This window comes from Pieris brassicae, chromosome 4, assembly GCF_905147105.1.
Source record: "Pieris brassicae chromosome 4, ilPieBrab1.1, whole genome shotgun sequence".
Classification (NCBI taxonomy): domain Eukaryota; kingdom Metazoa; phylum Arthropoda; class Insecta; order Lepidoptera; family Pieridae; genus Pieris; species Pieris brassicae.
Genome location: NC_059668.1, coordinates 5,834,496 through 5,858,675, shown reverse-complemented (window position 1 = coordinate 5,858,675; position 24,180 = coordinate 5,834,496). Strand labels below are relative to the sequence as shown.

Genomic DNA, 24,180 nt, shown 5'->3' with positions numbered 1-24,180 from the left:
TTATTCCCAGTATGAAATTTTATTATTATACTACAATCAATGAAACTCATATAACAAAATATGAAAATTGCACTTTTTGGTGTACCAATGCTAAGGGATTAGAACGTATGTTCCTACAAAATTCCTTTTGACCCTAAGTTCCTATGCAGTCCCGTATATATAATGCACAATATATATATTAGACATAAATGAACAAATGGTTGTGTAAAATAACGAATACGTTTAGCAATTATTTAGTTGTATGGATCGTGATAAACGTTAGTACTAATAAACTATTAACATTAACAATCCTTTTATTTATTAAAGCTAAATACTTTGACTTTCGATGTCTTCTAGCCCCAATGGTGTTAGATTCCTGCGTCTGTTTCATCTTATCATTTCATTATTGATTTGCAATGCTGTTTTGGTAGTATCGCTCAAAACTTTTACTAAAAACTGAAATAAACGAGATAATATCACGTTTATTATACTACATTAAACTAAACAATTAGACTTTACTTGGAAAACAAGGTAGACCGGTGAAAACTGTAATTGTTAGATATTTCAAATAAAAATATTGCCTGCAACGTATATTACTTATTATATGTTACTGACTCAGACTTTATTTTAAACGTTGCAAACATATGAATAGCGAGGTAATTTATAAAATAATACTGTAAAGGAGGGATGGGAGGACTTTCGACCAGTATAACTTAGATAGATCTGAATACTTCACTACTGCTGGCCCCAGTGGTTAAGATCAAGTTCTATATATCCTTAGTAGCCGTTTATTGTAGGTGTCGCTACAATACTATTTCCAGTACAACTTAGGATCATTCAAGAAGAGAGGCCGACGGAATAAAATTCGTAAAAGACCCTCAAAAGGCACTTGATTGCTGTTATTTCGAGTGGCCAGTGTCTGTACGCTACTCAACATCAGATGAGCCTACAGCCCGTTACCTCTGGTTCATTCTTTAAAACAAAACAATAAAATCGCCATTCCATTTCACGAAAATTAATGGAACCTGTATGTAAATAAAAAAATTATACAAACCAAAATAGCTTTATTTAAGAATAAACAATAACTGACTTCTTAGCATATATCTATTACTATTAATAACAGTTCTAATTTAACATTTAAAACAGGTATATATGAACGAACCTGAAAAAGGTTAGCTTGTATAAAAACACATGTTTTCGTTCAAAGATTTACAAACTCTTTCATAAAAACCAATTCAGTCTTACACAGCGTAAACTCTAATTCCGAATGACTTCTGACTAATGAGTAGTTTAGTTAAACGTTTAATATTTCTCTTTATATGTGTGAAAAAATTTAAAACACGCAAGCGTAAATCTAAATCCATGTTATAAATAAATTATTAAATATCTATTATATTTAATCACGTGTTAGGATCACTAACGCATGATTGCAGTGTAATTGATTTGGTTTTTATAAATAAGAGGTATAATATTTAAAGATGGGACTTGGATTTAAATATGACATTTGACATTATATCAAAATTTATAATCATATTATTTATAATAACGTTATTATATTTATTCAAAATAATAAAATATAATATTTATATAAACGATACAGTTTCCTTATCTTCATACATATTTTTCTTGAATTATACACAATATAAATATAATGAATATGCATCCATACGCTAGTTTAGCACTTTGATTAAATCTTTAAATCAAAACAATAAAAAAAAACACGATAGATTCTCAAAATGTATTCCTTTATTGAGATATTATTCAGTATATTTAGGTATTTTGAAAACAGCTCTGAATATAGAAATATTTTTTTCGGATTTTATTTATAACATAAGTATGGTAGTTTGTGATACTAATATCTTTTTACGAATAGAAACATACTTCCTCAGGCAGTTACGATAAATATATATTTTTAGTTTTCACAGTGATTACTAGGCAGTAGTTGGTTGGTATTACTAATGTAAGGAAAAAACATCAATTTATATATGAATAAACTCAACAAACATTACTTAAATACACTTTAACATTAAAACAGTCATTTATAGACTTAACTTTCTAGTGATTGCATTTAATAGAGTTCTTTTAGTAATGAAATAACGTTCCAAAAGTTACCCTTGTTAGTATATCTCGTAGTCAGACCAGCTGATTACGATTTCGGGATCCACTTACTGATTACTAGAGGGCTCAAATATTGGTATCTCGGTCGATTTCACTTGTAAGTAAGAGATGGAACTGCAACTGACTAAAGCGAAGACTATAGGTATGTTGTCTTCATATCGAGATTGGATAGCTTCGATCTCTGATGCTGATGGTATTTCTAGAGATTCACTGTTAAAATAATTCATGAACTGAGACTTGTTACATAGAGTATATTGTGGATTTTTTAAACATATATAACTTTAATATTTGAGCAGTGTTAGTGGCTTCAGCGTGCGACTCTCATCCCTGAGGTCGTAGGTTCGATACCCGACTTTGCAGCGATGGACTTTCTTAGCGTATTAAACATTCAAACGGCATGCCTTAGGCACAGAAGGCTGATCTGACTTTAAGAAAATGTAACATCTGATCATGTTTAATAATTTGGTTTTAATGTATATAAAAATACTTACTCAAGGCAAATAACTCTGAAATGTGGTGCTGGAGGGTTCCTTTTTTTATAATTCTCTACATTTCTATTGTAAACATCAAAATCTATATGTAGCCGGCATTCAGAACTAGCTTCTTTATTTGTTTTGATGATTCTTAATTTATCCATTACAGCGTTGACATTCCCGCAATCAGGTGACAGTAGGCAATCTTCATCAAAGTCATTTTGAAGATTTGATGTATGGCTAAACTCTGCAATTGTTTCCATAAGACTTTCTAGAAATGCTATCTTTGCTTGACACCAATTTGAAAAGTTCGGTTTAAATTTTATAAATTCATAGAGCATTTGCGTTTTCCTTGAATCGAACAAGGGATCACCAATTTCACTAGGTATCTCAATTCGTTCAAAATTATTATCATTAGGTATCCAGTGTTCAATTTCACAACTGTTTTTAAACTCAGTGTTTTTCATTATTATTGAAAGAAAATTCTTTTTTGACGAACCTGCACCTTGATTTTCAGATAACCTCTTAAGGATATTGTAGGGATTCCTGAATTTCTTGCTTTTCTTTGGTTTTTCTGATTTATTTACATGTTCTTCTTCGTCGTCTATTACAAATTTAGTAACTGGAGGAACATCTGCTCGATTTAAAACTTCATATCCTGGTGTCAAATAATATTCAACATTGTAACTATCATTAAATGTTTTTATAAGTTTTGAAATGCTTCTTCGATGACTGGCGGTTGCTTTCCCATTAATCTCCAAGTCTTTAAGTTCTAAAGCCATATCTGTAATAGCTTGGAGATTTTCTTCAAAGGAATTATCCGTTTTCTGCCTTTTATTTTGTGGTTCATCATCATCTTGGTCTAAATCAATTTGTGCAACAACACAGGCTTCAGTTAATATTTCAAAATCAGAGCTAAGTCTCAGTTTTGTTTTGTATCTGGAATTATAAGTTTTAAGAAGATTCTTCAGGGCACGAATATGATCTTTATTACAATTTCCTCTCGACACAAGAATTTTCAGTCTTCCTGCAAGATCTTTAATCCTTTGCAGGTGATTTCCTCTGCTTCTTTGTATAGTTGAATTTTGCATTCTGTTTCCATACATTCTGGAGTTGTAAAAATTCAAACTTGGCCCAGGGCATACTTGAGGTCCATAACAGTGATAGGGAAAATATACATGATTTAGGGTATTGTCAAAAATCATGTTGAAATTAATATAGTTCAAATTTTGGGGTCTGGAATAGAAAACAGGCATATATTGTGGTTGTTCATAACGTCTATCTTGATCATAATTATTATGATTAATGCTGTTTGGACTTTGAGGCCTACTTTCCATTTGAGTACTATTCTGGCCTTGAGAACGAGTTTGTGTATGAAGACTACATTGTGCTTGATTAGTATTTATGTTATCTTTGAGATTATTTGAATCCGATTGTAACCTTCCTACATGGCTATTGTTAACTTCATCACCAAGGCTGTAGGTTCGATTACTCCTTTTTATGTATTTTTTGTTTAGATTTTGTAAGTTAATAGTATATGTTTCTTTCAATTTCATATTATCTGGTAAAAATTTAGCATCTGGTACTTTTAGGGTAATGACATGTTTTCCCAATAGTTCTGGTATGTCAATAAAGAATTCATTTAGTTGTTCATTTCTGGTAGGTTTTAACACTCTGTTTTTTAATTTATTTATTTTATTATTATAGGTTTCAATAACATTTTTGTATGTTTCAGACGTTTTACTGTCCAATTTGTCATAATGGTGAATGGAACCGTTATTATTTACAGACTTTATATTTGTTTCTGAATCTATTACTTTTAAAGTTTCATGAGACTCTGTCTTTAAATTGTTACTTAATGTATTGGTTTCCTTAGATTTTTCATTATTATATCCAGACATTACTGTAAGTGTAATATTATTTGCTTCAGTTACTTTCTGCAGTTGGGTCACACCTTCTGAAGATGATTTGTGTCTAAGCACTTTGTATCCAACTCTGCTAAGTGATGCATACACTTTATATTTTAGTAAATTTAGTTCTCCACAAAGAAGCAAAGAGTAAGCCTGTTGCAATGAAACCTTAACACCACCCAAATTTAATTGAAGACAATTCTGAAATTATTCAATCAACCGTTATTATTGGTTATTGCCAATGTATAATTATTACATATACCAATTTTCTTATAAATTACTATGTAATTATTTAAATTACATATTATACATAACAAGTATTTGTATAATAGTTAAAGCAACATTGAAAGATATATATTGGTAATATAAAAAGGCTGTAAAGGAAATAAATTTAAACTTACAATTTCCATTAAAAACAGAGCTTCTTCTGGCTTAAGATATAGAATTGGTCCTACATTATGTCCAAGAAATTGCCAGTAACCTCCAACTTTTTGGGTCACTTCAGCCAGACTTAGATTGTCCTGCCAATCAGCTTGACTTAAGGACCCTCTGTAAAAAAATATTTTTATGACTTGATTTTATGTTATAATATATGTAATTGAATTTAATTATAAATTATTAAGCTTTATATAAAAACTTATTTTAAATTAGTAACTGGAGATAAAATTTAATAAATTAAAGAAAATAGTGTAAACGGCATATATCATTTCTTAATTTAACAACAAATTCACTAAAGTCGAAGTTATTAGAAAAGTAGTTTCTTTATCAAGAAGATGCCTCAATACCACAAGATATAAATAATATAAGTTAAAAAAATACAACATGCTTACTGGTGCAGTAGAAATCAGTTGAAAATAATAGACAAACACAATAGCATTTAAATAAGAATTGTTTTTATGTAATTACTAACACTAGTCTGAAATAAACTTTTTCTTTTTCTATTACAGATTTAGCTTCTTTCCATTTAATGACAACACTTTGTAACATCAAAATATGCGGTTCCTTGAGTGTTGTTATATAGAGTTTACACTGTATGTTAGTTAAGTTTAGAATATTTATAATGGCTAAAATAAACTTTAATTAAAATTAATTTGATATAATGCTACAAACATAATACCTTTTTTCAATCCTTTCAACTTCAATCAGATGTTTTTTCTCTTCCAAACTGGCTTGAATCTGTTTACTCTCTAACCAAGAGCCAGTTGGAACAACATCTTTTAAACCAAGCTCAGGTAAATTTGCCTCTAACCTAGTTACTCCTTTTTTTACTAGGTCTTCACCACTAAAAAAGAACTTAATAAGAAATTGTATATAGATTTTGGAATATACACAATGAGCCAAAATCTATGTAAGCTAGGTTTTATGGATTTAACTTTTTAAGTAATGATATAAAACTTTTAAAATGTATCAAACTTACGTCAAAATATTGTTAAAAGCCATTTTAATAGGTTTAAAACTCAGATTTATAGAAAATTCTCAAGTTTCACCAAGGTTTTCTTTAACTTCTCTTAATTCAACCTATTTATTGATTTCCTGGGAAATAAGAAAAGGATCCATCTCCATATTACTTAAAAGGATTTAGATTTACAATCATAACTGAGCACATTGAGAAATGTTTTGTCGATAATTATTTAATGTTGCACAGTTAAATTTAGGGAGACAAAACAAGTTTAAAATTAAGTTGACAGTTGACAGTAAAATCAATGAAAATAAATAACAAAGCTGTAAGGTGTCATTTTCGTATAACACATTGTCAAATGTCAAATACATTTAAATTTCACTTTCTCTTCAGGTACAAATATAATCGTTTTATATTCTTTAAAACTTAATTTACACAATATAAATTGTATTTGTTAACTGTCGAAGCTGAAGGTAGGTATTTTATGAGACCATATCAAAAAACTAATTACTTACGATAGATGGCAATAGCAGACATGATTGGTATAGCATCAATGTTAATTTTTAGTTTGTTTAGTTTAGTTGCTTTACATTTAAAGGTATAATTAACTATAATTCTCTCTCTCCATAAATCTCATTTTCCAACTAACGAATTGTTTAAAATGTTTTAAAAATTACAATACAAGTTACTTTAAATATTAAAGTAAATCAAAGTTCCTATTTACCAAACAGTCTATTTAAACTGTTAGTTTTTAAATAATTTATTAAACTTTTATACCGAAAGGAGCATCAGTTCAAAAAATAAATAGCTCTAAGAACCCAATCTAAAATAATATAAACAATATACAATATATATATATATATATATATATATATAGGTAGAATTCTTACAACTTTTAAATTCTTATATTATTTTTAATTATTTTACGTCCTATCTTACACATGTTGATAGTCAACATTAATGAACGACAATAGTAAAAGGCGACAGTCAATGGTAAAAAAATGTTGTAACAGGTGTAAGTTACTTTGAGCTACGTTTGTAGTATCGTAGTAGCTAGATATAACGTAGCGTAGCAAGTTTGTAGCATGCCTAACTATCGATTAGTCGCACGGGTTACGATGAGGGGAGACACGAATCTACACGACTATGACCGACTTCTGCCGATTCTCCTACACACATAATGAAAATAATGAAATGTACCGAAATATAGCGAAATATGTCGTATTTTTTTCGTTATGCTCTCGTTAAGCGCAATTAAAGCTATGAATGAAAACGTTTATTATCATATATTCTATAATCATGATTATTTAAAAATTTACGTCTAGATATATCAAAGCGATTAAAGGAAAACTTATGCACTTACAAATTGCCTATAAGATTAAGTATTCGCGTTTCCACTGCAGTCTGAGAGGGTTTGAGACGATTTAGCGTATTGTAATACGGGTTTATAAGAGGTGCCGCCCCCTCAACTTTATGCAGGCGACGACCATAGCTCAAAGAATACGATAGTCGCTCGTTAACGCACGCTAAAGCCGGCCGGCATCGATTTAATCGTCGCATACTCTTGGAATTTCAAATTTCGATTCAAAGTATTTGCCGCAAACATGGATCGAAACGGGGCTGGGGGTGATGCTTTCAGTTGTATGGTTTTATTTATGGTATATTTTGACGTGCGGTTTTGTTGCTAACTTCATTGCGTGGAGATAATGGGGTGTTCTGTTATGGGTTGTTTTCAGTAAAGTATATTAAGATATCCCTTATATTATATAAAAACGAACATACATATCAAGAAACTAATGATAAACATATATTTAAAATTTGTAGTGACGATCTAGAGTGCGCCAAAACAACCGGCTCTAAGGATATATACACTAATTTCGTTTTTATAAAGAAACCCTTAAAGCAAACGATGGTGAAGTGATATTGACAGTGTTTTTCTTTTATTTTAGTGTGCATGTTTAGGAGTATCTAAATTAAGGTAAGACTTTATGGTTTCCTATTATAATTTAAAATATATTACCAAAATAAATATACCATCATGTATGGTTAATTTTTCAATTGTCTTATACAAATCATATTAGCGTATGTTTCATAATAATTATAAGCATGTAAACAAGAGCGCGTCTTGCGATTAACGCCATCTAGTGTCGTTACTGGATATAATTGTAGTTGGAGCCTTGAGTTTTGGTGCAAATGCTACGGTATACATTATAATCTACAGCGCTAGCCGTTAGTGTCAGCCGGCGAGGCGAGTGCTGAGTGGCGAGTGGCGACACGCCTGCAGGCTGCAGTCACGCGGCATTGTCGCGAGTTGTAACATGTTTGCGTGGGTGATAATCAAAACGTGTTAAACATTCATGTGTTTTCATGATTTTAATAATGTTTTTAACTTGGAAACGATCCTTGTGAATTTAAAATTGCCTTTCTTATACAATTATCAGTTTAAACAACGTGTTAAGTGTATAAGTGAGCCTGTGTGTGTTTTGTTGTTGACGCGACCCTCCGAGGACAGGATTTGGACGCTGCAGTAGAGGTCTACTGACGGCATGAGAAAAATAAACGGTAAACTTTATTCTATTGAAATATTCATTTGCGATATTTGCCTTTAAAATTTGTTTAAGCAGTTTACTTTGTGATAAGCACTGGTGTGAAAACTGACCGCGTCGGGAACTCTGATAAGAATTTTATGCTTAAAAACTATGACTTTAATAATTTATTTATTAAATTTTATGTACAAAATCTTTTTTTAGTACCGTATCTAGCATAGCATAGCGTCAAGGTCCTTTGTTGGACCGCAAATTGTTACCAAACAGCCTTAACCTTAAAATAAAAAGCATATTTAAACGAAGGGGTCAGGCGAAGACATGTATTTACCCCATGCCCCAATTTATGGTACTTTAAACAATAAAATTAATTCTAATATGAATGTAGGTAAGTAATTGTGTATTAAAAACATAAACGAGTTATTCCAATTAAAATTATTTAACTAATTGTATTTTCAAACATTTTTTTCTTCGAAATATGTTATTTGTTCTACATATGTAATCTTTTTGGGTATTCTAATTAAATTCCCTTTTAAAAGCTATTATAGTTATCGGTGTGATCTAACTAATGAAAAATTATATATTTAATTACATTTTTATATTCCATCATTCAAAAAAGTTGTAATAACACATTAGTCGTTGAAGTCGCCCTGTCAACTTAAAATCAAATACACAAAAATCCAACAGGGCGTTGTGATTACAAACTTTTCTACCATTAACACACATAATAGCGATGGGTCAATAAAAAGTTATTATCTACGCCTCAGAATAGAGTTGCCTAAGCGAGAAGACCGAAATCATTAACCGTAACAGATCCCATACAAATGGACTATAAACGTAATCCGACAATGTTCGATGGGACGATCTGAAATGTTTTGTTACGAAATCAGATTCTAGGCCGATGAATGAACCCGAAACTATGTCCCTTGTGATTAATCTTTACCAACAAGTAGCACATAAGAATATTCACACCTTTGTACCGAAAAAAATACGTCTTACACATACACATTCATGTTTAAAATAGAAATAATATGTAGATTCATTTGTGTACTTTTTGTTCATTCCGATCCGTTTAGAAAAATAAAAATAAATCAATGGCGCTATAACCTACAAGCTAATAGGCAAGTAGGTGATTAGCCTTCTGTGCCTGACGCACGTGGTCGACTTTTTGGGTCTAAGGCAAGCCGGTTTCCTCATGATGATTTCCTTCACCGTTCGAGCGAATGTTAAATGCGCACATAGTATGAAAGTCCATTGATGCACAGCCGGTGATCGAAACTACGACTTCAGGGATGAGAGTCGCACGCTGTAGCCACGAGGCCAACACTGCTCCGAGCGTTTATTAAGATTTCAATGTGTTCATTGTAGATCTAATTGTAAAGTTTAAATGTTTCCTTTCTATGGTTGTTTAAATGGGTTACTCAGGTATTCATGTTTGTAGTTGAATTGCAGTTCTTTGGCTTACTATAATGCTTTATTTAATATTATTAATAGACATCCCTCAGTTTCTCTGTAACTTTTTAAATATTTCTACAACGTCTCATAAGGTCTATCATAATTTAAAGCAAAGCTTTAGTTTTGTTATTGTGATTAATTGTATGGTAAAATAACCAGAATGTCTTCGGTCAAATTGTGTCGCTCTGTCAACTGTATCGTGGCTTTATCTAACCGATATATTTATTATTCAGGGTCAGCATACATTCTCGATAAGTAAATATACATTTATGCATGGAAATGAGCCCAAAGTGATTGCTAATAAAGTGCGATGATCGTTAAAATATCTAGCAATAATAATGTTATGTTTTTAAGTAAATTTTTATACAGGATATTTATAACATTGTTTTCCGCTTTTGTATCTCCAACTTTTCTCGTTTGTACTTTGATTATTATTGTATTGCCAAGTAACCCAAAATAAAGGTCTTGGTTATTAAGCCCATCGTAACATTCGCATCTACTTGTATGTGTAATAAGAACAAAGATAGTAGCTTCAAATAATGTGTAATCAAAATAGTAAAGGGTGTCTCTTATTCGATTCATATGTTGTTTGCGCGTGAATCTTTCTCTATTGGACAATCCATTATTTGAGCTATTCTCTTATATCACGTTACTTGAATTAACGCAGATAGCACAGTTAGTTAATATAATAGGTTTAGTTTTCGTAACATTATAGTTTTGTTACTCGGATAAACCAAGGCTTTCAAAGCCCAATTGAAGTTAGCAACACAATCAGTCTGGGACGTAGGAAATCAAATAAACTGACGCTTTCATCTCCGGTTTATCGGCGATGCAACTTCGTATCCTTGCACTTTACCGCGTTGAAAAGATGTGCCGAAATTGAGGCTTTTTGGGATGTTCCCGCATCCAGAGACCCTTGGGAATCATGTTGTGGTTTTTAGTGGTATTCCAATTCTTTTAACGCCGTTCATATTCATAAACATTAGCCTAAAATCGTTAAATAATGTGCTGTGCTGTGTTTATTTTTTACGTCGTAGGTACTAGTTATATAAATAATAGAATAATTATAAAACAAATTAAAATATTTCTATACTAAAGTAAAAATGTTATGTCAAAAAAACTATTTTACTAAATCAATATTATAAATAAAGCGGAAAGATTTAATTGTTACAATGTTTGTTTGCATAGAATAGGCAAGGCTCTAAATTTACTAGACTGATTTGAAAAATTATTAGAACTCTACGTTTTCCCTGATGAACATAGGCTATAGAATCAAACATTTCGATAGTGTAACCCAAGGTTTGAGAAAGACCGATAAAATTTCCTAAATTGGCTACGCTACTACTGTTGATATCAGAGCAAACTGATGTACTAAAGTTTTATAGAGGACATCAATCTTCAAAAAAAATGACAACATACGTGTGACAAAAATATATACTTTTTACCGAAAAAATTTTGACCATAGAACATCGTGCTACCGAATGTGGGTGCCGGGTGGTGAACCACAGAGCACGATTACGAAGTCAGTGACAGTCTTTAACTATTATGATTTCCTACCCTAGAATAATCAGCTAAGTAACTTTTATACTAGAATTCAAATAGAGTTCCATAAGGCTTATTGAGGACTTCTACTTTATTTCCTTTTTTCTATCTGCTTATCGCCATCTATCGGAATATCTGTGTATAATAAATAAACATGCATGTTTTATAGATGAAACTCTTGGTATTTGTGGTCGAAACTCGATCCCGATAAAAATATCAATGCAAACTCGTTCGACATGTTAATTATCTCTACTTCGAAATGAATTAAATTATGGCGATTAAACAATTTATGTGAATCCTTTGATAATTGATTTTGGTCATTATCTGGTGATTTTGGGAGATTTAAATCACTTTTCCCAATGAATATCCGAATTAAGAATTTAAATGATTAAATAAAGATTTCAATTGATATTAAATTATGTTTTGGTGCGATTTAAAAACAAATATTTCTATTTTAAAACTTTCTCATTGAAAATAATTTGTAATCATCTTGACTTTGCTGTTATAATTGAGGGGTCAAAAAGCAAAGGCGCTACTGTCCATTCGCCTTAGCCGTACCGAATGATAGAAAAATAATAAATCGCATTCTTTACCTGAAAATGTTTTACCCATAGGTTGTTTTAATAAACATTTATATTGTTATCCATAAATATTAATAAAAAAGTTAAGTATGTTTGTAAAATCAAGTAAAATTTTGCAAAAGTTGTCTGAACAGTGGCGTTTTAGTTTCTCGCCATTGGACAGTGGCATGTTTGAATCTAACGCATTGCTTTTGAACCTCACCTCAGTCGCCATTTTGATATCGAAGTAAGGTTGACATAATAAGTTTTGTCGTTGGAAATAAAATATTAACGGGTCCTAATAGGAATAGGAATCAAGAAAAATATTATAAAAAGCAAAATATTATAATTTTAAATCTATAATACACTTAAATAATTCTGACTGAGGATCTGGGCTATAACTTTCTTCTTCGTATTCCTCATCTTGGGCGTGAGTTTCTCCTCTCATAGTAAGTCTCTTTATAGTAATTCAAATCGTTTCTACTTTTCCATTCTGATCCAAAATGTTTCCACATCTTTAAGCTTTGCCTGTTTCACGACAAGAGATTTTTTTTCTATCGGTCTCGGTTTGATGTCACTAAATGTCTTCCTTTTTTTTAAATACTTTTGTAATTGACCATAACCGTACCATAATGCATTTCACCTCTGACCAAAATGTTGTTCCGCAATCTTTTTAGATAGAACCTCTTGGCTTGCGCAAATTGAAAATGCCATGATGCAGGCGGACGGATGACACCATTCAGTGCTGATTTCCAGTCCATAACATTGTTGTCAAGCCGCATTACTGACCCATATTTTTCAAAATGTTCCGGGATCAATAATTTCTTAAATTTTTTTAAATCTCCTTTTCTATGTTCCCAAAGACCCTATCTGGAAGAAGAAATGAATGGCCTGGTATTGGGAACACAATTTCGATATTTTTTATTTGAGGCGGCGCATTCATCAGCCAAAAGACACACATCCCAACCATTATTGTGTTTTTATTTTGGGCTCCACACCCATCAGCCACCAGTCTGATACACTGTATGTGTTCACTGATTTCAACATTTTGAAAATCGGTGGAATACCGCTGAAGCCATTTCATTCGCCCCCTTTCGATGCTCATCTTCAGTCCAGGTATATAAAACAACATTGGTGCTGTTCAAAGTATTATCTGGCGCCAATAATACTGTCCCAAAGTTGTATATATAAAGCTGCCTGCTATAATATGCCATTTGGTCAGGGATTTTTGGCAGGACCTGGTTCTTTTGACAATCAAATGAAATTGTCAGCATGTTATCAGCTTTTTCTTTAAGCAAACGGTAAAAGTATTTGGCTTTAAGCATATGTACTCGCTTTTCGGCCATAAGTCTTGTTTTGTCTTGTGCATGTTGCGACTTTTTAATCTTCTCCAAAAGTTCATTACACTTGGAGCATGTATCTGTCCGTGGAGTTCCGAACCCCAAATTGTAGCATTTATTGAAAATTCTCCTGAAATAACATTGCCGTACTTTCAGGTCTTCGGCATCACACTGGGTGTTATACATGCGCCACATTTTTTTTATGTTTAGCTCGGCATGTAAATATTTTCTGATAATCGTACTTGACCTGCAGTAGTGCGATTCCAAACACTGGAAACTTTCAATAAATTTTTTTACTGCTGCAAGCCTGTGTGCATTTTTTGCAGACCTATGGTCCCCTCCCCTTTTTTCCTGGACCACTGTACCCATAGTAGCAAACACCTTTGAAACCCTCCGAATACTGTGCACAGTTATTTTCAGTATATTCAAAAATGTTTTTTGACAAAATGGAATCAGTTTTGGGGAGGTTATTTTTCGGGCATACAATTTTGTAATGAATTCCGTTGGTTTTCGGACTCCTACTCTTGGGAGACGTCGCTTTGTTTTTACTACCTTGCAAAGTTTCAGGAGAAAACTGTCTTGGTCTTTTTTATTCGGATGACGATAAAACTCTTCATGCAATTTTCTGATATCCTCTTTTGATAGAGCACCGCATTTGTATTTTGAGTCTGCAGTGTGCCCACATCGTGGGGCCAAGGGTAATGATTTTGTTGAGTACCTATAAAAGGAAAAAAACTTCATAAAAAAACAATTCGAAAAAAGTTGAATTCATTTTTGTGAGACGATTTTGACGCTTTCCACTGAAAACCCCTTTTCAAGAACGGCTCCATCACAAATACAGCTCCATCATAATACATGTTTAAAACAACAATATGGATTTTTTTGGCTAACTGTACTTTGTGCTAACTTAACCAAAAAATAAGCAGTGTACTCTACCTCATGACTTTTTCCTTAGCGCGTTTCCAATTTGCAGGATTTCTCGGGCCCTTTCTAGCTTGTTCAGGCTTAACTTCACGCACATTTTCTTCCATTTTAATAGTTTTTTTTACCTTTTAAACACTATTAAACTTCTGCAGCAACCTCTTACAAAAACAATAGCTCCGCCATATTGCAAGCGTGGGATTGGTGCTCGCTGATTGGCCAAATTGGACAGTGGCAGTTTTGAAAGTAAAAGTGCAAGGGACAATGTCATTTCTAAATCTCAATGTGGTTTTGAAATGCCTTTTTCTATGGGACTGTGCTTACTTTGAAAGTCACCTAATACATATTATGTAAATAGATTATTTAATTAAATTGTACTAATACGTTGTTGGTACAACTCATTTAACTTAAAATTTTAATAGAGCTAGTAACTTTCCGAACGGCCTATTCCTTGGAATTGCGTAAAGATTTGGGATCGTTCTGTATCTTCTACCACACATACCTTGAAAGCAGCTAAGTTTCATCATCGGACGTCGATGCAGAAAACAAAATTCTACCCGTATCACCTCAACGCCCATCGTTCTACGCTCAATTGTGGATTGAATTTTATGGCAGGAGTTGTTTAGGACAGTTTTCCGCGCACACACCTATTTGGAACCTGCTACCCACAAGTATTTCCGACCCAATTCGACTTCTTCAAGAAAAGAGCGTACCAATTCTGAGACTCGCACGCAACGCACTCTCGAGATCTTTGGAGCATGGATCACTTAACATTAGCCGAACCTCCTGCCCTGCATATATAGAACATATATGCATTTTTATTACATATTTTATACATTAAACGCAGAATCTTATCTCAGATCATTAAAATGAATCCGTTCTCTAATGAGTTAGACACATTTCTGGGTAGTCTTGATTGATTTTTCGCTATACTACCAGTTACTACCAATTTGAAACAATTATATTGGCGAAATACGCAACACAACCACGACGCTCATAACTACGCTTTGAAAGAAAACATTTTTTTAAAACCGCATTTAAGCTATTTGTATTAGTATAAATATATAATTATTTTAAATTTTTCCGACGTTTAGCGTGCTTTACAGCGTGCGTGGTCACGGTGACTGAAAACTACGCTTTACTTAAAAAAATTCTCGGATAATCCCCATAACCGATAATGTATTTGGATTTACCAGTGGTTCAGTATACTCCAATATTGACAATGAGCGGTAGTTTAGATGGTGCTACGTGCCAGGGGAATAGATGAGGGAAATACGTGACTTCAGTTCATTGCTCTAGTTTTTTTGCATCTTAACCTTTTGAGGCGGCGCTTGATAGAGCTCTGGGTGAGTTACTAATGCATATTTTACAGTGATTTAATGCCTTTCTGTACGTGAATTCTAAGCGAGTTTCAATGTGTTGGTTTAATAAAGGGTTTTTTGTTGATGGAAAGAATTTTTATTGGTTCATTTTAAAAATCATTTATTATTGTGTCTTTTCTCTTTTCACAACTATATTATTGTGAATAAATGAATCCATCTTATACTATTTAGTACATAAGTAACTTAGCACTTGTGTCGATATACAAAATTGTCCTAAAAGTATATTAAAATGAGCTTATTTTTAACACTATTGTGAAATTAGTGACAGTTGAATAAATAAAAGGTTAGACCTTTTCAAGAGGTGATTCCTAGTTATAATCTTAGTCTAAGTCGTTTATGCCGTACTCTTGTATAAGGAATATACAAATACGCATAAGATGCGAATACGATAGAGACATATGTCAGATGTTACAGAGTTCCGTGAGAAATCAATGAGTGTAACAATGCGCGTAAGGTGCCGACGTCGTTCTGAATGTTGATATTCAATACATTATCTGTATGTGGCGCCGAGCGTGATTGCCATGTTGATTTGGGTGGCGTCTGCTACAATTTGTTGCTCTAAATTGCACGTGACATCAATGTTCTATATGCGTGAAAGATTTCTTCTTGAAAAGATACGTGCATCTTAAAATATGTAGACGTGTGTTAGTGACGGTATGTATGAATACTCCAGTCTAATGAAATCATACTAAGTTTAAGATTCGTAGTTGAGACGTATCGCTATAATGTCTCCCGAGTAACATTTCGCGAATTTGAATCTTGTAATATACTCGTAAGTGGTTTCGTTCCTGTATGATAATTCTTTTTCGTGTCAGAGCAATGGGCGCTACTACGCTACGCGTCAACTGCCATTGTCATTATGTGTCACATAGCTTATAAATTAACAACGTCAAAGTCAAATCATTGTAAAGCCTTTAATTCTTTTGGTTTAACGACTATTTTATAGTGATAGTGATTCCATAGCCATTATTGTTATCAATTATGTCGGAACAATAGCAGTTATTAGTAGCGCTATTGGTCTGACAAATAGAATGTTATATATATATAGAACTATCGGCACTCGTATCTTAAACAAAAGCAAACATATCCTATAAAAGGCGTTTCGATTTGAAAGCGATTTTACTACTTTTTTATCAATATCTGAAACCAAATGTTTCTGAGTCTATCAATTTCGACCTTAGTGATCTTTATTCACGGCTATTTTGGGGTTTAATTAAGATAAAGTCATTTAAACTCTGCAGGTAAGCAAATCTACAGGGTTATTCGCTCGTTTGCCTCCTAAGGGTGGTGTGATATATTCAGGGCCCATTTAAATATTCCCAGGGGTGACGAGGGGGTTGCGTGCTGGTTAATCAAGTAACGTGATCCATTTATCTGAAGCGCACTTGATATTGAGCTTGAGAATATTGTGTGCTCGTTTGGGGTACAGATTGGAAACGACAAAGGATTAACCGTCTTCATTAGGCTTATTAATCTATTCGATAGTCACTTTTTTCGTATCGGGTGTAACGTGTCGCTTAGTAGACGATTGTAACTTGTTTTTGCTTTTAGTAATTGAATGTTATTGTTAGTACTTCACAACATGACACAATGACGTAGTGGCGCTACAACCTTTGGTCTTTAATTTATGTATACCAGACACACGCTTAAAAGTTTAAGATATGCTGGATGTTTCCTATGTATGAGCAGTTGCTCTGACAATAGAAACTTCATAGTTTCCATAGATACAATCATCCTTCAGTACACACCTGGGATCATAACTTCATCAAGGTAAGACTTACTACTTATCGTTATTTATTGAATAACAATTCATATCTTTATTTAATTATCATTGTTTAACATAATAGGTAACGAACAATAAATATCTATCTCCAATGTATTTTGTGTTAATATTTTTATAATCTTCTTGCATATATATATATATGTAATCTCCGTTCATGCGTGGCGGCATTGTATTATTTAAATATTACAAATAGTTAAATCAAATTCCACATACATTTTTCCTTTGGCGACTCATAAGTCTAAAAAACTTATATTGAATTTACTGTATATTAGAAATACTGCAAATAAATTCTAAAATATAGCTGACGTAAATTTTTTTTATTCTGATTAATAGGAATTTGACGATATTCTTCATAGAATTCTAATTTTGGTATCCTAGGTAATCCTGTAAATTTATCACACTATTGTATACTATTCAATAGTGTGATAAATCGTCACAAAGAAAAATATTTTCTTATTGTCTAACATTTGAGGTTAAGTTGCATACAATAAGTATAAATTAAATCGATAATAATCTAGTAAAACTGTAAAACTAGCAAACATGAGTGTGTCATTACTGTACAAAAAACTATTATTATTATTCCTATTAACTAGAGTACGGGTTTAATAATAACCATTATCATTCGTGAACTATTATATTAATTTCCGTTTACAGTTTATTCAGTTATTATGACGGAGTTGATAAGGTTTTGTTTAAAATTCGTTAGTGTAATTGTTATAACAAAAGCTCTGAACTTGGCAAGGGGAATGAAATCGATCGGGCCGCAGTAAAATGGTAGCCAAGTGGTGCATACTGCATTCGATCTATTTACGTGTTTATGAAGACCGATAAACACTGGAATGCTAAAGTGTTATGGTTTGGGAGGGTAATTATAATGGGCCCTGGAGTAAGCTTTGGATGCATCAAAGTATAGGTTCTTATGTAACTTTTCCAATCCATTAGATCAACAACAAACATACATACATCTAAAGTTAAATCGTTTTGAATTTGTGAAGAATATGTTTCCTAGGTAGGGTTTGATTTATTACAATTTGTTGTTTAGTAAAATAAATACAAGTTTTCTATATTTATAAGAAAAGTTAAAAGAATAAATAGAAAAACGTAACAGCAAACTTAGTGTAACACTTCAAAATCGAAATTATTTCGGCGTTATATGACATCATCATTCTTTTTGTAGGGACCGCAAATGTCAATCTTAACTAATTTCTAATGAATAATTAAGAGCTGAACTATTTTACAGACAAGCGCGGCTGATTGATTTACCACGAAATAATGAACACAGAAGTGTGTAATGCACTTAAAGTAGCAAAAACAGAAACTCTTTTACGGTAATCCAAATTCCATTATTCAGGTGATAAACAAAGTATTAAGTACAGTTTGCTTTTCTATTTAACGTCTTGAATTCCTCAGAACGTCGTGTAACAGGAAGTGACGTCATCTTTGGCCTAGCACGTTTCCTACCTGTCTTGTCGACCTTCACCTAAAAGTCTGTATTGTTAGGTTTAATTACTATATTTTAAATCATAAGAAAATTTTCTTGATGCCATGTCTAGAGTTGACTAATAAATATATTTTTCGACGACTTCAAAATGTATTTCCATTTCATGTTATTTGTATCTCACGGCACAGATATGACGAAAGGTTGTAGCGCCGCATCTTTTTTATTATACAGATCACATTTATATAAACAAAACATTTGTCTATACCAAGATTGGGATTGCTCTAACGAAAATAAACGTCAATGTCGCAGTTATTTGAACAAATTATTTACGTTAGAAAACAGTTTTTCGTAAAACTTAAAATTATTCAATTTAAATAATTATGATTAGTGATAACAATGGACTAAATAATATAATGCATCTGAGAACTAAGATATAAGTTGTATTTTGACATATTTTAACTTGGTCTTGGCGGAACCTTATTAATTAACAATAGTGAAAGTAAGTGTTGGTTAAGATTCATAGTTTGAATATTGCATCATAGGTCAGGCTGAACAAATAAATAGGCGTTTGCGACGGCTGATTAAACTGAGTTCGTGAGTCACGAGGTTGTCCGAGTCTTCGGCCATCTCGCTACTGTGTAACAATGCAATGTTTTGTCTGGTCACCATTAACAATGTGTGTTTGAAAGCTTAGCCGTTGAATAATTTGAGATAGCACAATTTTAACGGACATTATATTCGCTGTTTCTGTATACTTTAAACTTTGCTGACCGTGACTTTGACTTTGGCAAACGTCAAACGTAACATTGGTTCAAAGATTTATCTTAAAATAGAGTAACGATTCATAAAGAACAGCAATGAGTTTGGGAGTCTTCTGGCTGCCTGGACGCTTACACGCAGAACATCAATTGCCTCTCCTGCCCCAGTTTTCACTTTTTTAATACAAAAAGTTATGAATTATAACAGATTATAGATATAGATTCTCAGTGCCGTAAAAATTATAAACAGAACATAACTATGGACATAATGAACTGAGATTATAATTATAGTAATCATTGCTAATTGTTGGTATGAAGTCGTTTCCAATTTCCTGCTTAAATTGTTACAAAACAATCAAATATTTTGTTTCATTTGTAATCAAATTATGTTTTTCGATACATCTAAAAATCATCCTTCTTTTAATATATTATAGATAACGTTAATAAGTTGTTTAACGTATTGAATACAAATTATCTTGACCAAATTTTCTATGTTGCTCGACAGTGTATGTTATTTGTTACGTCATCTCATGTAGAATATGTTGAATATTGACATACTACATACAATGCCGCCTCTTTCTTGTATGAGGCTTGGTCATTGACTTATTTTCTCGCTTGGATGAAACAGTCATATCTATTCTTGTTTTTAAGACTAAATTTGCCAAAACTTTATACATAATAAAGTATCCAATAAATTTGTATTCAAGTTATATTACATAAAAAGCTTTGAAAGACTTTAGTGTCGCTTATTTACTCTTCTGATTATCGGAATGTATTAAACCATCTATAAAGTATAATTTTTTAAAGTAAATTCGTATATTGTGGGGTAAATCATTGACTAAGCTACTAACTATTCAGTAAACAATGGCCTGCCCTCGGTTCAAGATCATGACCGAACACCCAGCTTTGTCACGGGCTTTGTATACTTTTAGTGCCTACATTGTTTTTGAATGGAAATAATTACCAAGGCCATGTTCGTAGTCATTGTTAAGTGTTGACAAACTTCCTAAATCGTTTTCTTTCTTCAAATAATAGACCTACTTTATTTATCCTATATTTTGTTTGAGTAAACAATAATATCTAGCCCGTGTGTACTGGGTAGCCTTAATGATGAATGGATTATTACGCTGATTCTTAAAACCATATCATCATCAATCATACGCATATATATACATTACTATTAGATATTCTATTTTAGATTAGTTTTCTTACCACACAAGTCATCTATCTTATTATGTTTCTAGGAATGTCACCTTTCCTTCACCACTTTTATATTTTTTATTGTAAGCTTTAATGAAAATAAACATGAAAAATGCCGTCACAATATTGACGAGCACAATACGCATGGAAATAAGTAGGTATACGGAAGCAGCCAAAATGAAAATAGGGGATACGCAAAAATATCAGACAATGGGTACCCGTACAATAATGATAACGTAGCATTTGTCTTAATAAAATAAAAACAACGAAATGTCTGCCCTGCCATTACGGCCACGCTACAAGTTTATGATGATGAGGTGGTGTGCGTTTTCAAAGTTGCCAACAATACAAATTCATATCTATTATATTAAAAGAAACTGCATATTTTATCATTAAATTTTGTATGTCATGAAGTGGTTTTTAAAGTTAAATCAGCGCATTTCTTAATTTAAAATTTGAAGTGCAATATGCAAAATTTCTGAGAAATCTGGCAGTGTCGTGTTCGATTTGCGAACAAGACCCTCCACACACTTGTTTTTCGCGTATTAAATAACATAACAAAAGTCGTTTGTCTTTTGAGTGTCGATAGCTATAGTATTATATAAGAGATACATTTAGTATTATTTAAAAAGAGATAAGATCAACGTCCAAAGTAGAGGACGTCATAATTAAAGTAAAGCAATTGGAATGACGCTGGACCAAGCACATGACGAGAGATAGCAGGTTGAAATGGACAAAAATTATAACAGAATCAACAAAGAGATCGAAAAAGGAAAAGAGTAAGACAGAGCAAGAGATGGGCAGATCATTGGAGGCACAACTTGGACAAGAAGAGCTAACATCAGAATGGAAGCAGCTGGAAGAGGCCTGAAGGCTGAACTTCACAGAACACGCTAATTTGCAAAAACGGGTCAATGATGTATTAGATTAAGTTAGGTTATGCAACTTAAAAAGTGTTTATATATTAAACAGGGTATCAGCAATAAAGGCTTAGTAATAATAATAAATAGTATTAAATATAGTATTGGGTTTACAAATACATACACCGAATCAGCGCTTTCCTGCTGCATATTGCTGACAAACTTATTAAATAAAAAAATCTGCGATATTAATGAAATTTTTTCCAATAAACCACAATCTAAGTAGCCGAAATGCTTATAACGACTTATCAAACTTTCTTAATCAGCACTTTTCAGGTGCGAAAAATAAGAGTTTTCCGTAAATAATTTCGATCTAAATTCTATGACTGTATAATAAGATTCTTTGCTGCTCTATAAAGCATCTAATGGTTTTAGCAATAAGAGTCGGTGTCCCCTAAGGAGATAGGACCCCGGGAGTACTTAATGTTTTCAATTCTCTATAATCGGTTTAGAATTTCCGGAGTTCCGCGTTGGTAATTGGATTGGGAGGCCCAGCTTTCAGGGTGAATTTTTTTTACGCTTAAGGATTGAAGTTTTTGTTTTAATCAACGTTCTTTACCCTTTTGTTAGTAAATCGTTTGCTTTATGGGCTCAATTCTCTGACGAAATAAAAACGTGTTTATTTGCTAATCGGTAATTAACTGTTTTTTTTTATACAGAACATTTTACGTGACCTTTTTAGCGTTTTTGGACAACACTCAGCCTAAGTTAAAATATTGCTTTTAGTAGTTTGTATAAAATTAATTTTAGCTATCATATGTCATGTCATGTGTTAATAAGAAGCTTTTTTTATTAACTCTAAACTTTGTGGATGCGTTTCACTATTTATGAGTTATTGGAATCTGACTTGAAATTGTGTTAATAAATATTTTTTGAGTAAATACCATCTTGGTTTTAGTGCAGTCACTTTCTGCTGGCGACGTTGAGATCTTCCGCTGACTCTGGTCTGCCGCTTATTTTTATAATACTGTGGCCCGTGCCAGGGTGTCATTGGTAGTGGAGATCGTTGGTCTGCGAGACTGCCAAGTGACCTGCCCACTTCCATTTCAATTGTAAAGCCTTTGTTAGTCTGTCAGTTTTATCATGCTCCTAATTATTATTACCGATCTTGTTTTTTCATTATTTTAAAAAGGCTTCCATCGCATTTTGCTTTACCTTAATTCGGTCTCTAACTGTGTTGGTCCACATATGATAAGAGACACGACTTTGCGTGTTGTTAAAAACCGATTTATTTAGATTTATAACTAATCAATATTTCAATATTAAAATTAATTAAAGTAGATAAATATTGAAAGATGTTGAGGTTGTATGTCACGGGAAATTATGAGTGTATAACTATTCCTTTTCATGAGTGGTCTGCTCCAATTTTCCAAATAATTTATTTACATTTTCCGATGAGCTTACACGCGGTTAATGAACTCACTCCATTAATTAAATTTGAGTATTAATAGTTGAATTTAAATCGCACATTTTAGGTTTCTTTGAGGTCCATTCAGCGCTAGACTTGTGTTAGAGTTTGTGTAGTCTGTTTACATCCGGATCCATACATATATGTAACGGGATTTTATTCATACCAAAACCCAAAATCCATTTATTAACATAGTCGTGTATAACTAAATATTAGACGGTTTCTCATCTTTCTAATTTAATGTAAAATTAAAAAGATATTATAAAAGCTGAAATTAGGTTTAGACTTTCAATTTGAAGTTTGGTAGGTATTCCTTGAAATTCGATGTTTCATAATCGTCCATTATCTGTTAAGGCTTGCAACAAAATTTCCTGTATGTTTAACGTTTTCGGAGCGTTATGTCGAGATTCTTTTGTTTAACTCATTCCATTTCAAGGAGAAAGGCAAAGTTCATGAAAATCAGTTACGTAGTTTTAAATACATATAGAGGTATCAACGCATTTCTAGAGGGGATATATAAAATATAGGTATGACTTTTATTTGTTTTATATACAAAAATCAATTAAACTGACGATTTGTATAAAATAAGTTTTTCCATCACTTATCTTCACCACATAATTCTAATGGATAACTAATAATCGATCATCTATATTATCTTTTTTCATAATTTTACACATAAATAAATCTTGATGTTGTTTTTGATTACATATTTGGAAAAGCCAGCAATAACCATTCTTTTTGCTTCTTTATTTAATTATGACGTGCCGTTAGAACATATTCAAAGTAGTAGTCGCTGAATACCAAAGTGAACTAGGCTATGTTATCTGTGGCTGTGCGCAAACGTCATCGTTTGTTTTGGCATATCTTACGTGTAATGAAACATTAACACCGGTGGCGTTCGTTAAGTTGAGTAAACAATATTGATTAATGTATACGATACTCTCTTTGTTTAAAATAATATTGAATGATTGGTTCAATTTGATCATACAGACGTACTGAGTTACTCGTACTCTCACATAAATTCATTATAAGACTTACGATAAAAAAG

At 32.3% G+C, this 24,180-nt stretch overlaps 2 protein-coding genes across 2 annotated transcripts in view; one reads left to right on the top strand and one right to left on the bottom strand.

The window, feature by feature from the left end:
* Nucleotides 1-1,608: 1,608 nt before the first annotated feature.
* Nucleotides 1,609-6,139, bottom strand: LOC123708704. The gene is made up of 5 exons (XM_045659544.1): nt 5,898-6,139; nt 5,598-5,762; nt 4,882-5,029; nt 2,589-4,681; nt 1,609-2,307 (listed from the first exon to the last, which is right to left on the bottom strand). Exons 1-5 carry the CDS (start codon nt 5,918-5,920, stop codon nt 2,145-2,147), a joined length of 2,592 nt encoding a protein of 863 aa, XP_045515500.1. The 5' UTR covers nt 5,921-6,139; the 3' UTR covers nt 1,609-2,144.
* A 2,009-nt stretch (nt 6,140-8,148) lies between these two features.
* Nucleotides 8,149-24,180, top strand: part of LOC123708132 (caskin-1) — a 191,095-nt gene continuing 175,063 nt past the window's right edge. The window contains exon 1 of the mRNA XM_045658662.1: nt 8,149-8,441. Coding sequence (XP_045514618.1) covers nt 8,426-8,441 — 16 coding nt within the window. The 5' untranslated portion in view covers nt 8,149-8,425. The remainder of the gene's footprint in view (nt 8,442-24,180) is intronic.

Coding starts and splice junctions, on each gene's coding strand:
- LOC123708704 (XM_045659544.1), bottom strand. CDS start 5,920: ATGGCTTTTAACAATATTTTGAC. Junction 4,682..4,881: donor CTCTGTTTTTAATGGAAATT/GTAAGTTTAAAT, acceptor GAATAATTTCAG/AATTGTCTTCAATTAAATTT. Junction 2,308..2,588: donor TTCAGAGTTATTTGCCTTGA/GTAAGTATTTTT, acceptor TTATTTTAACAG/TGAATCTCTAGAAATACCAT.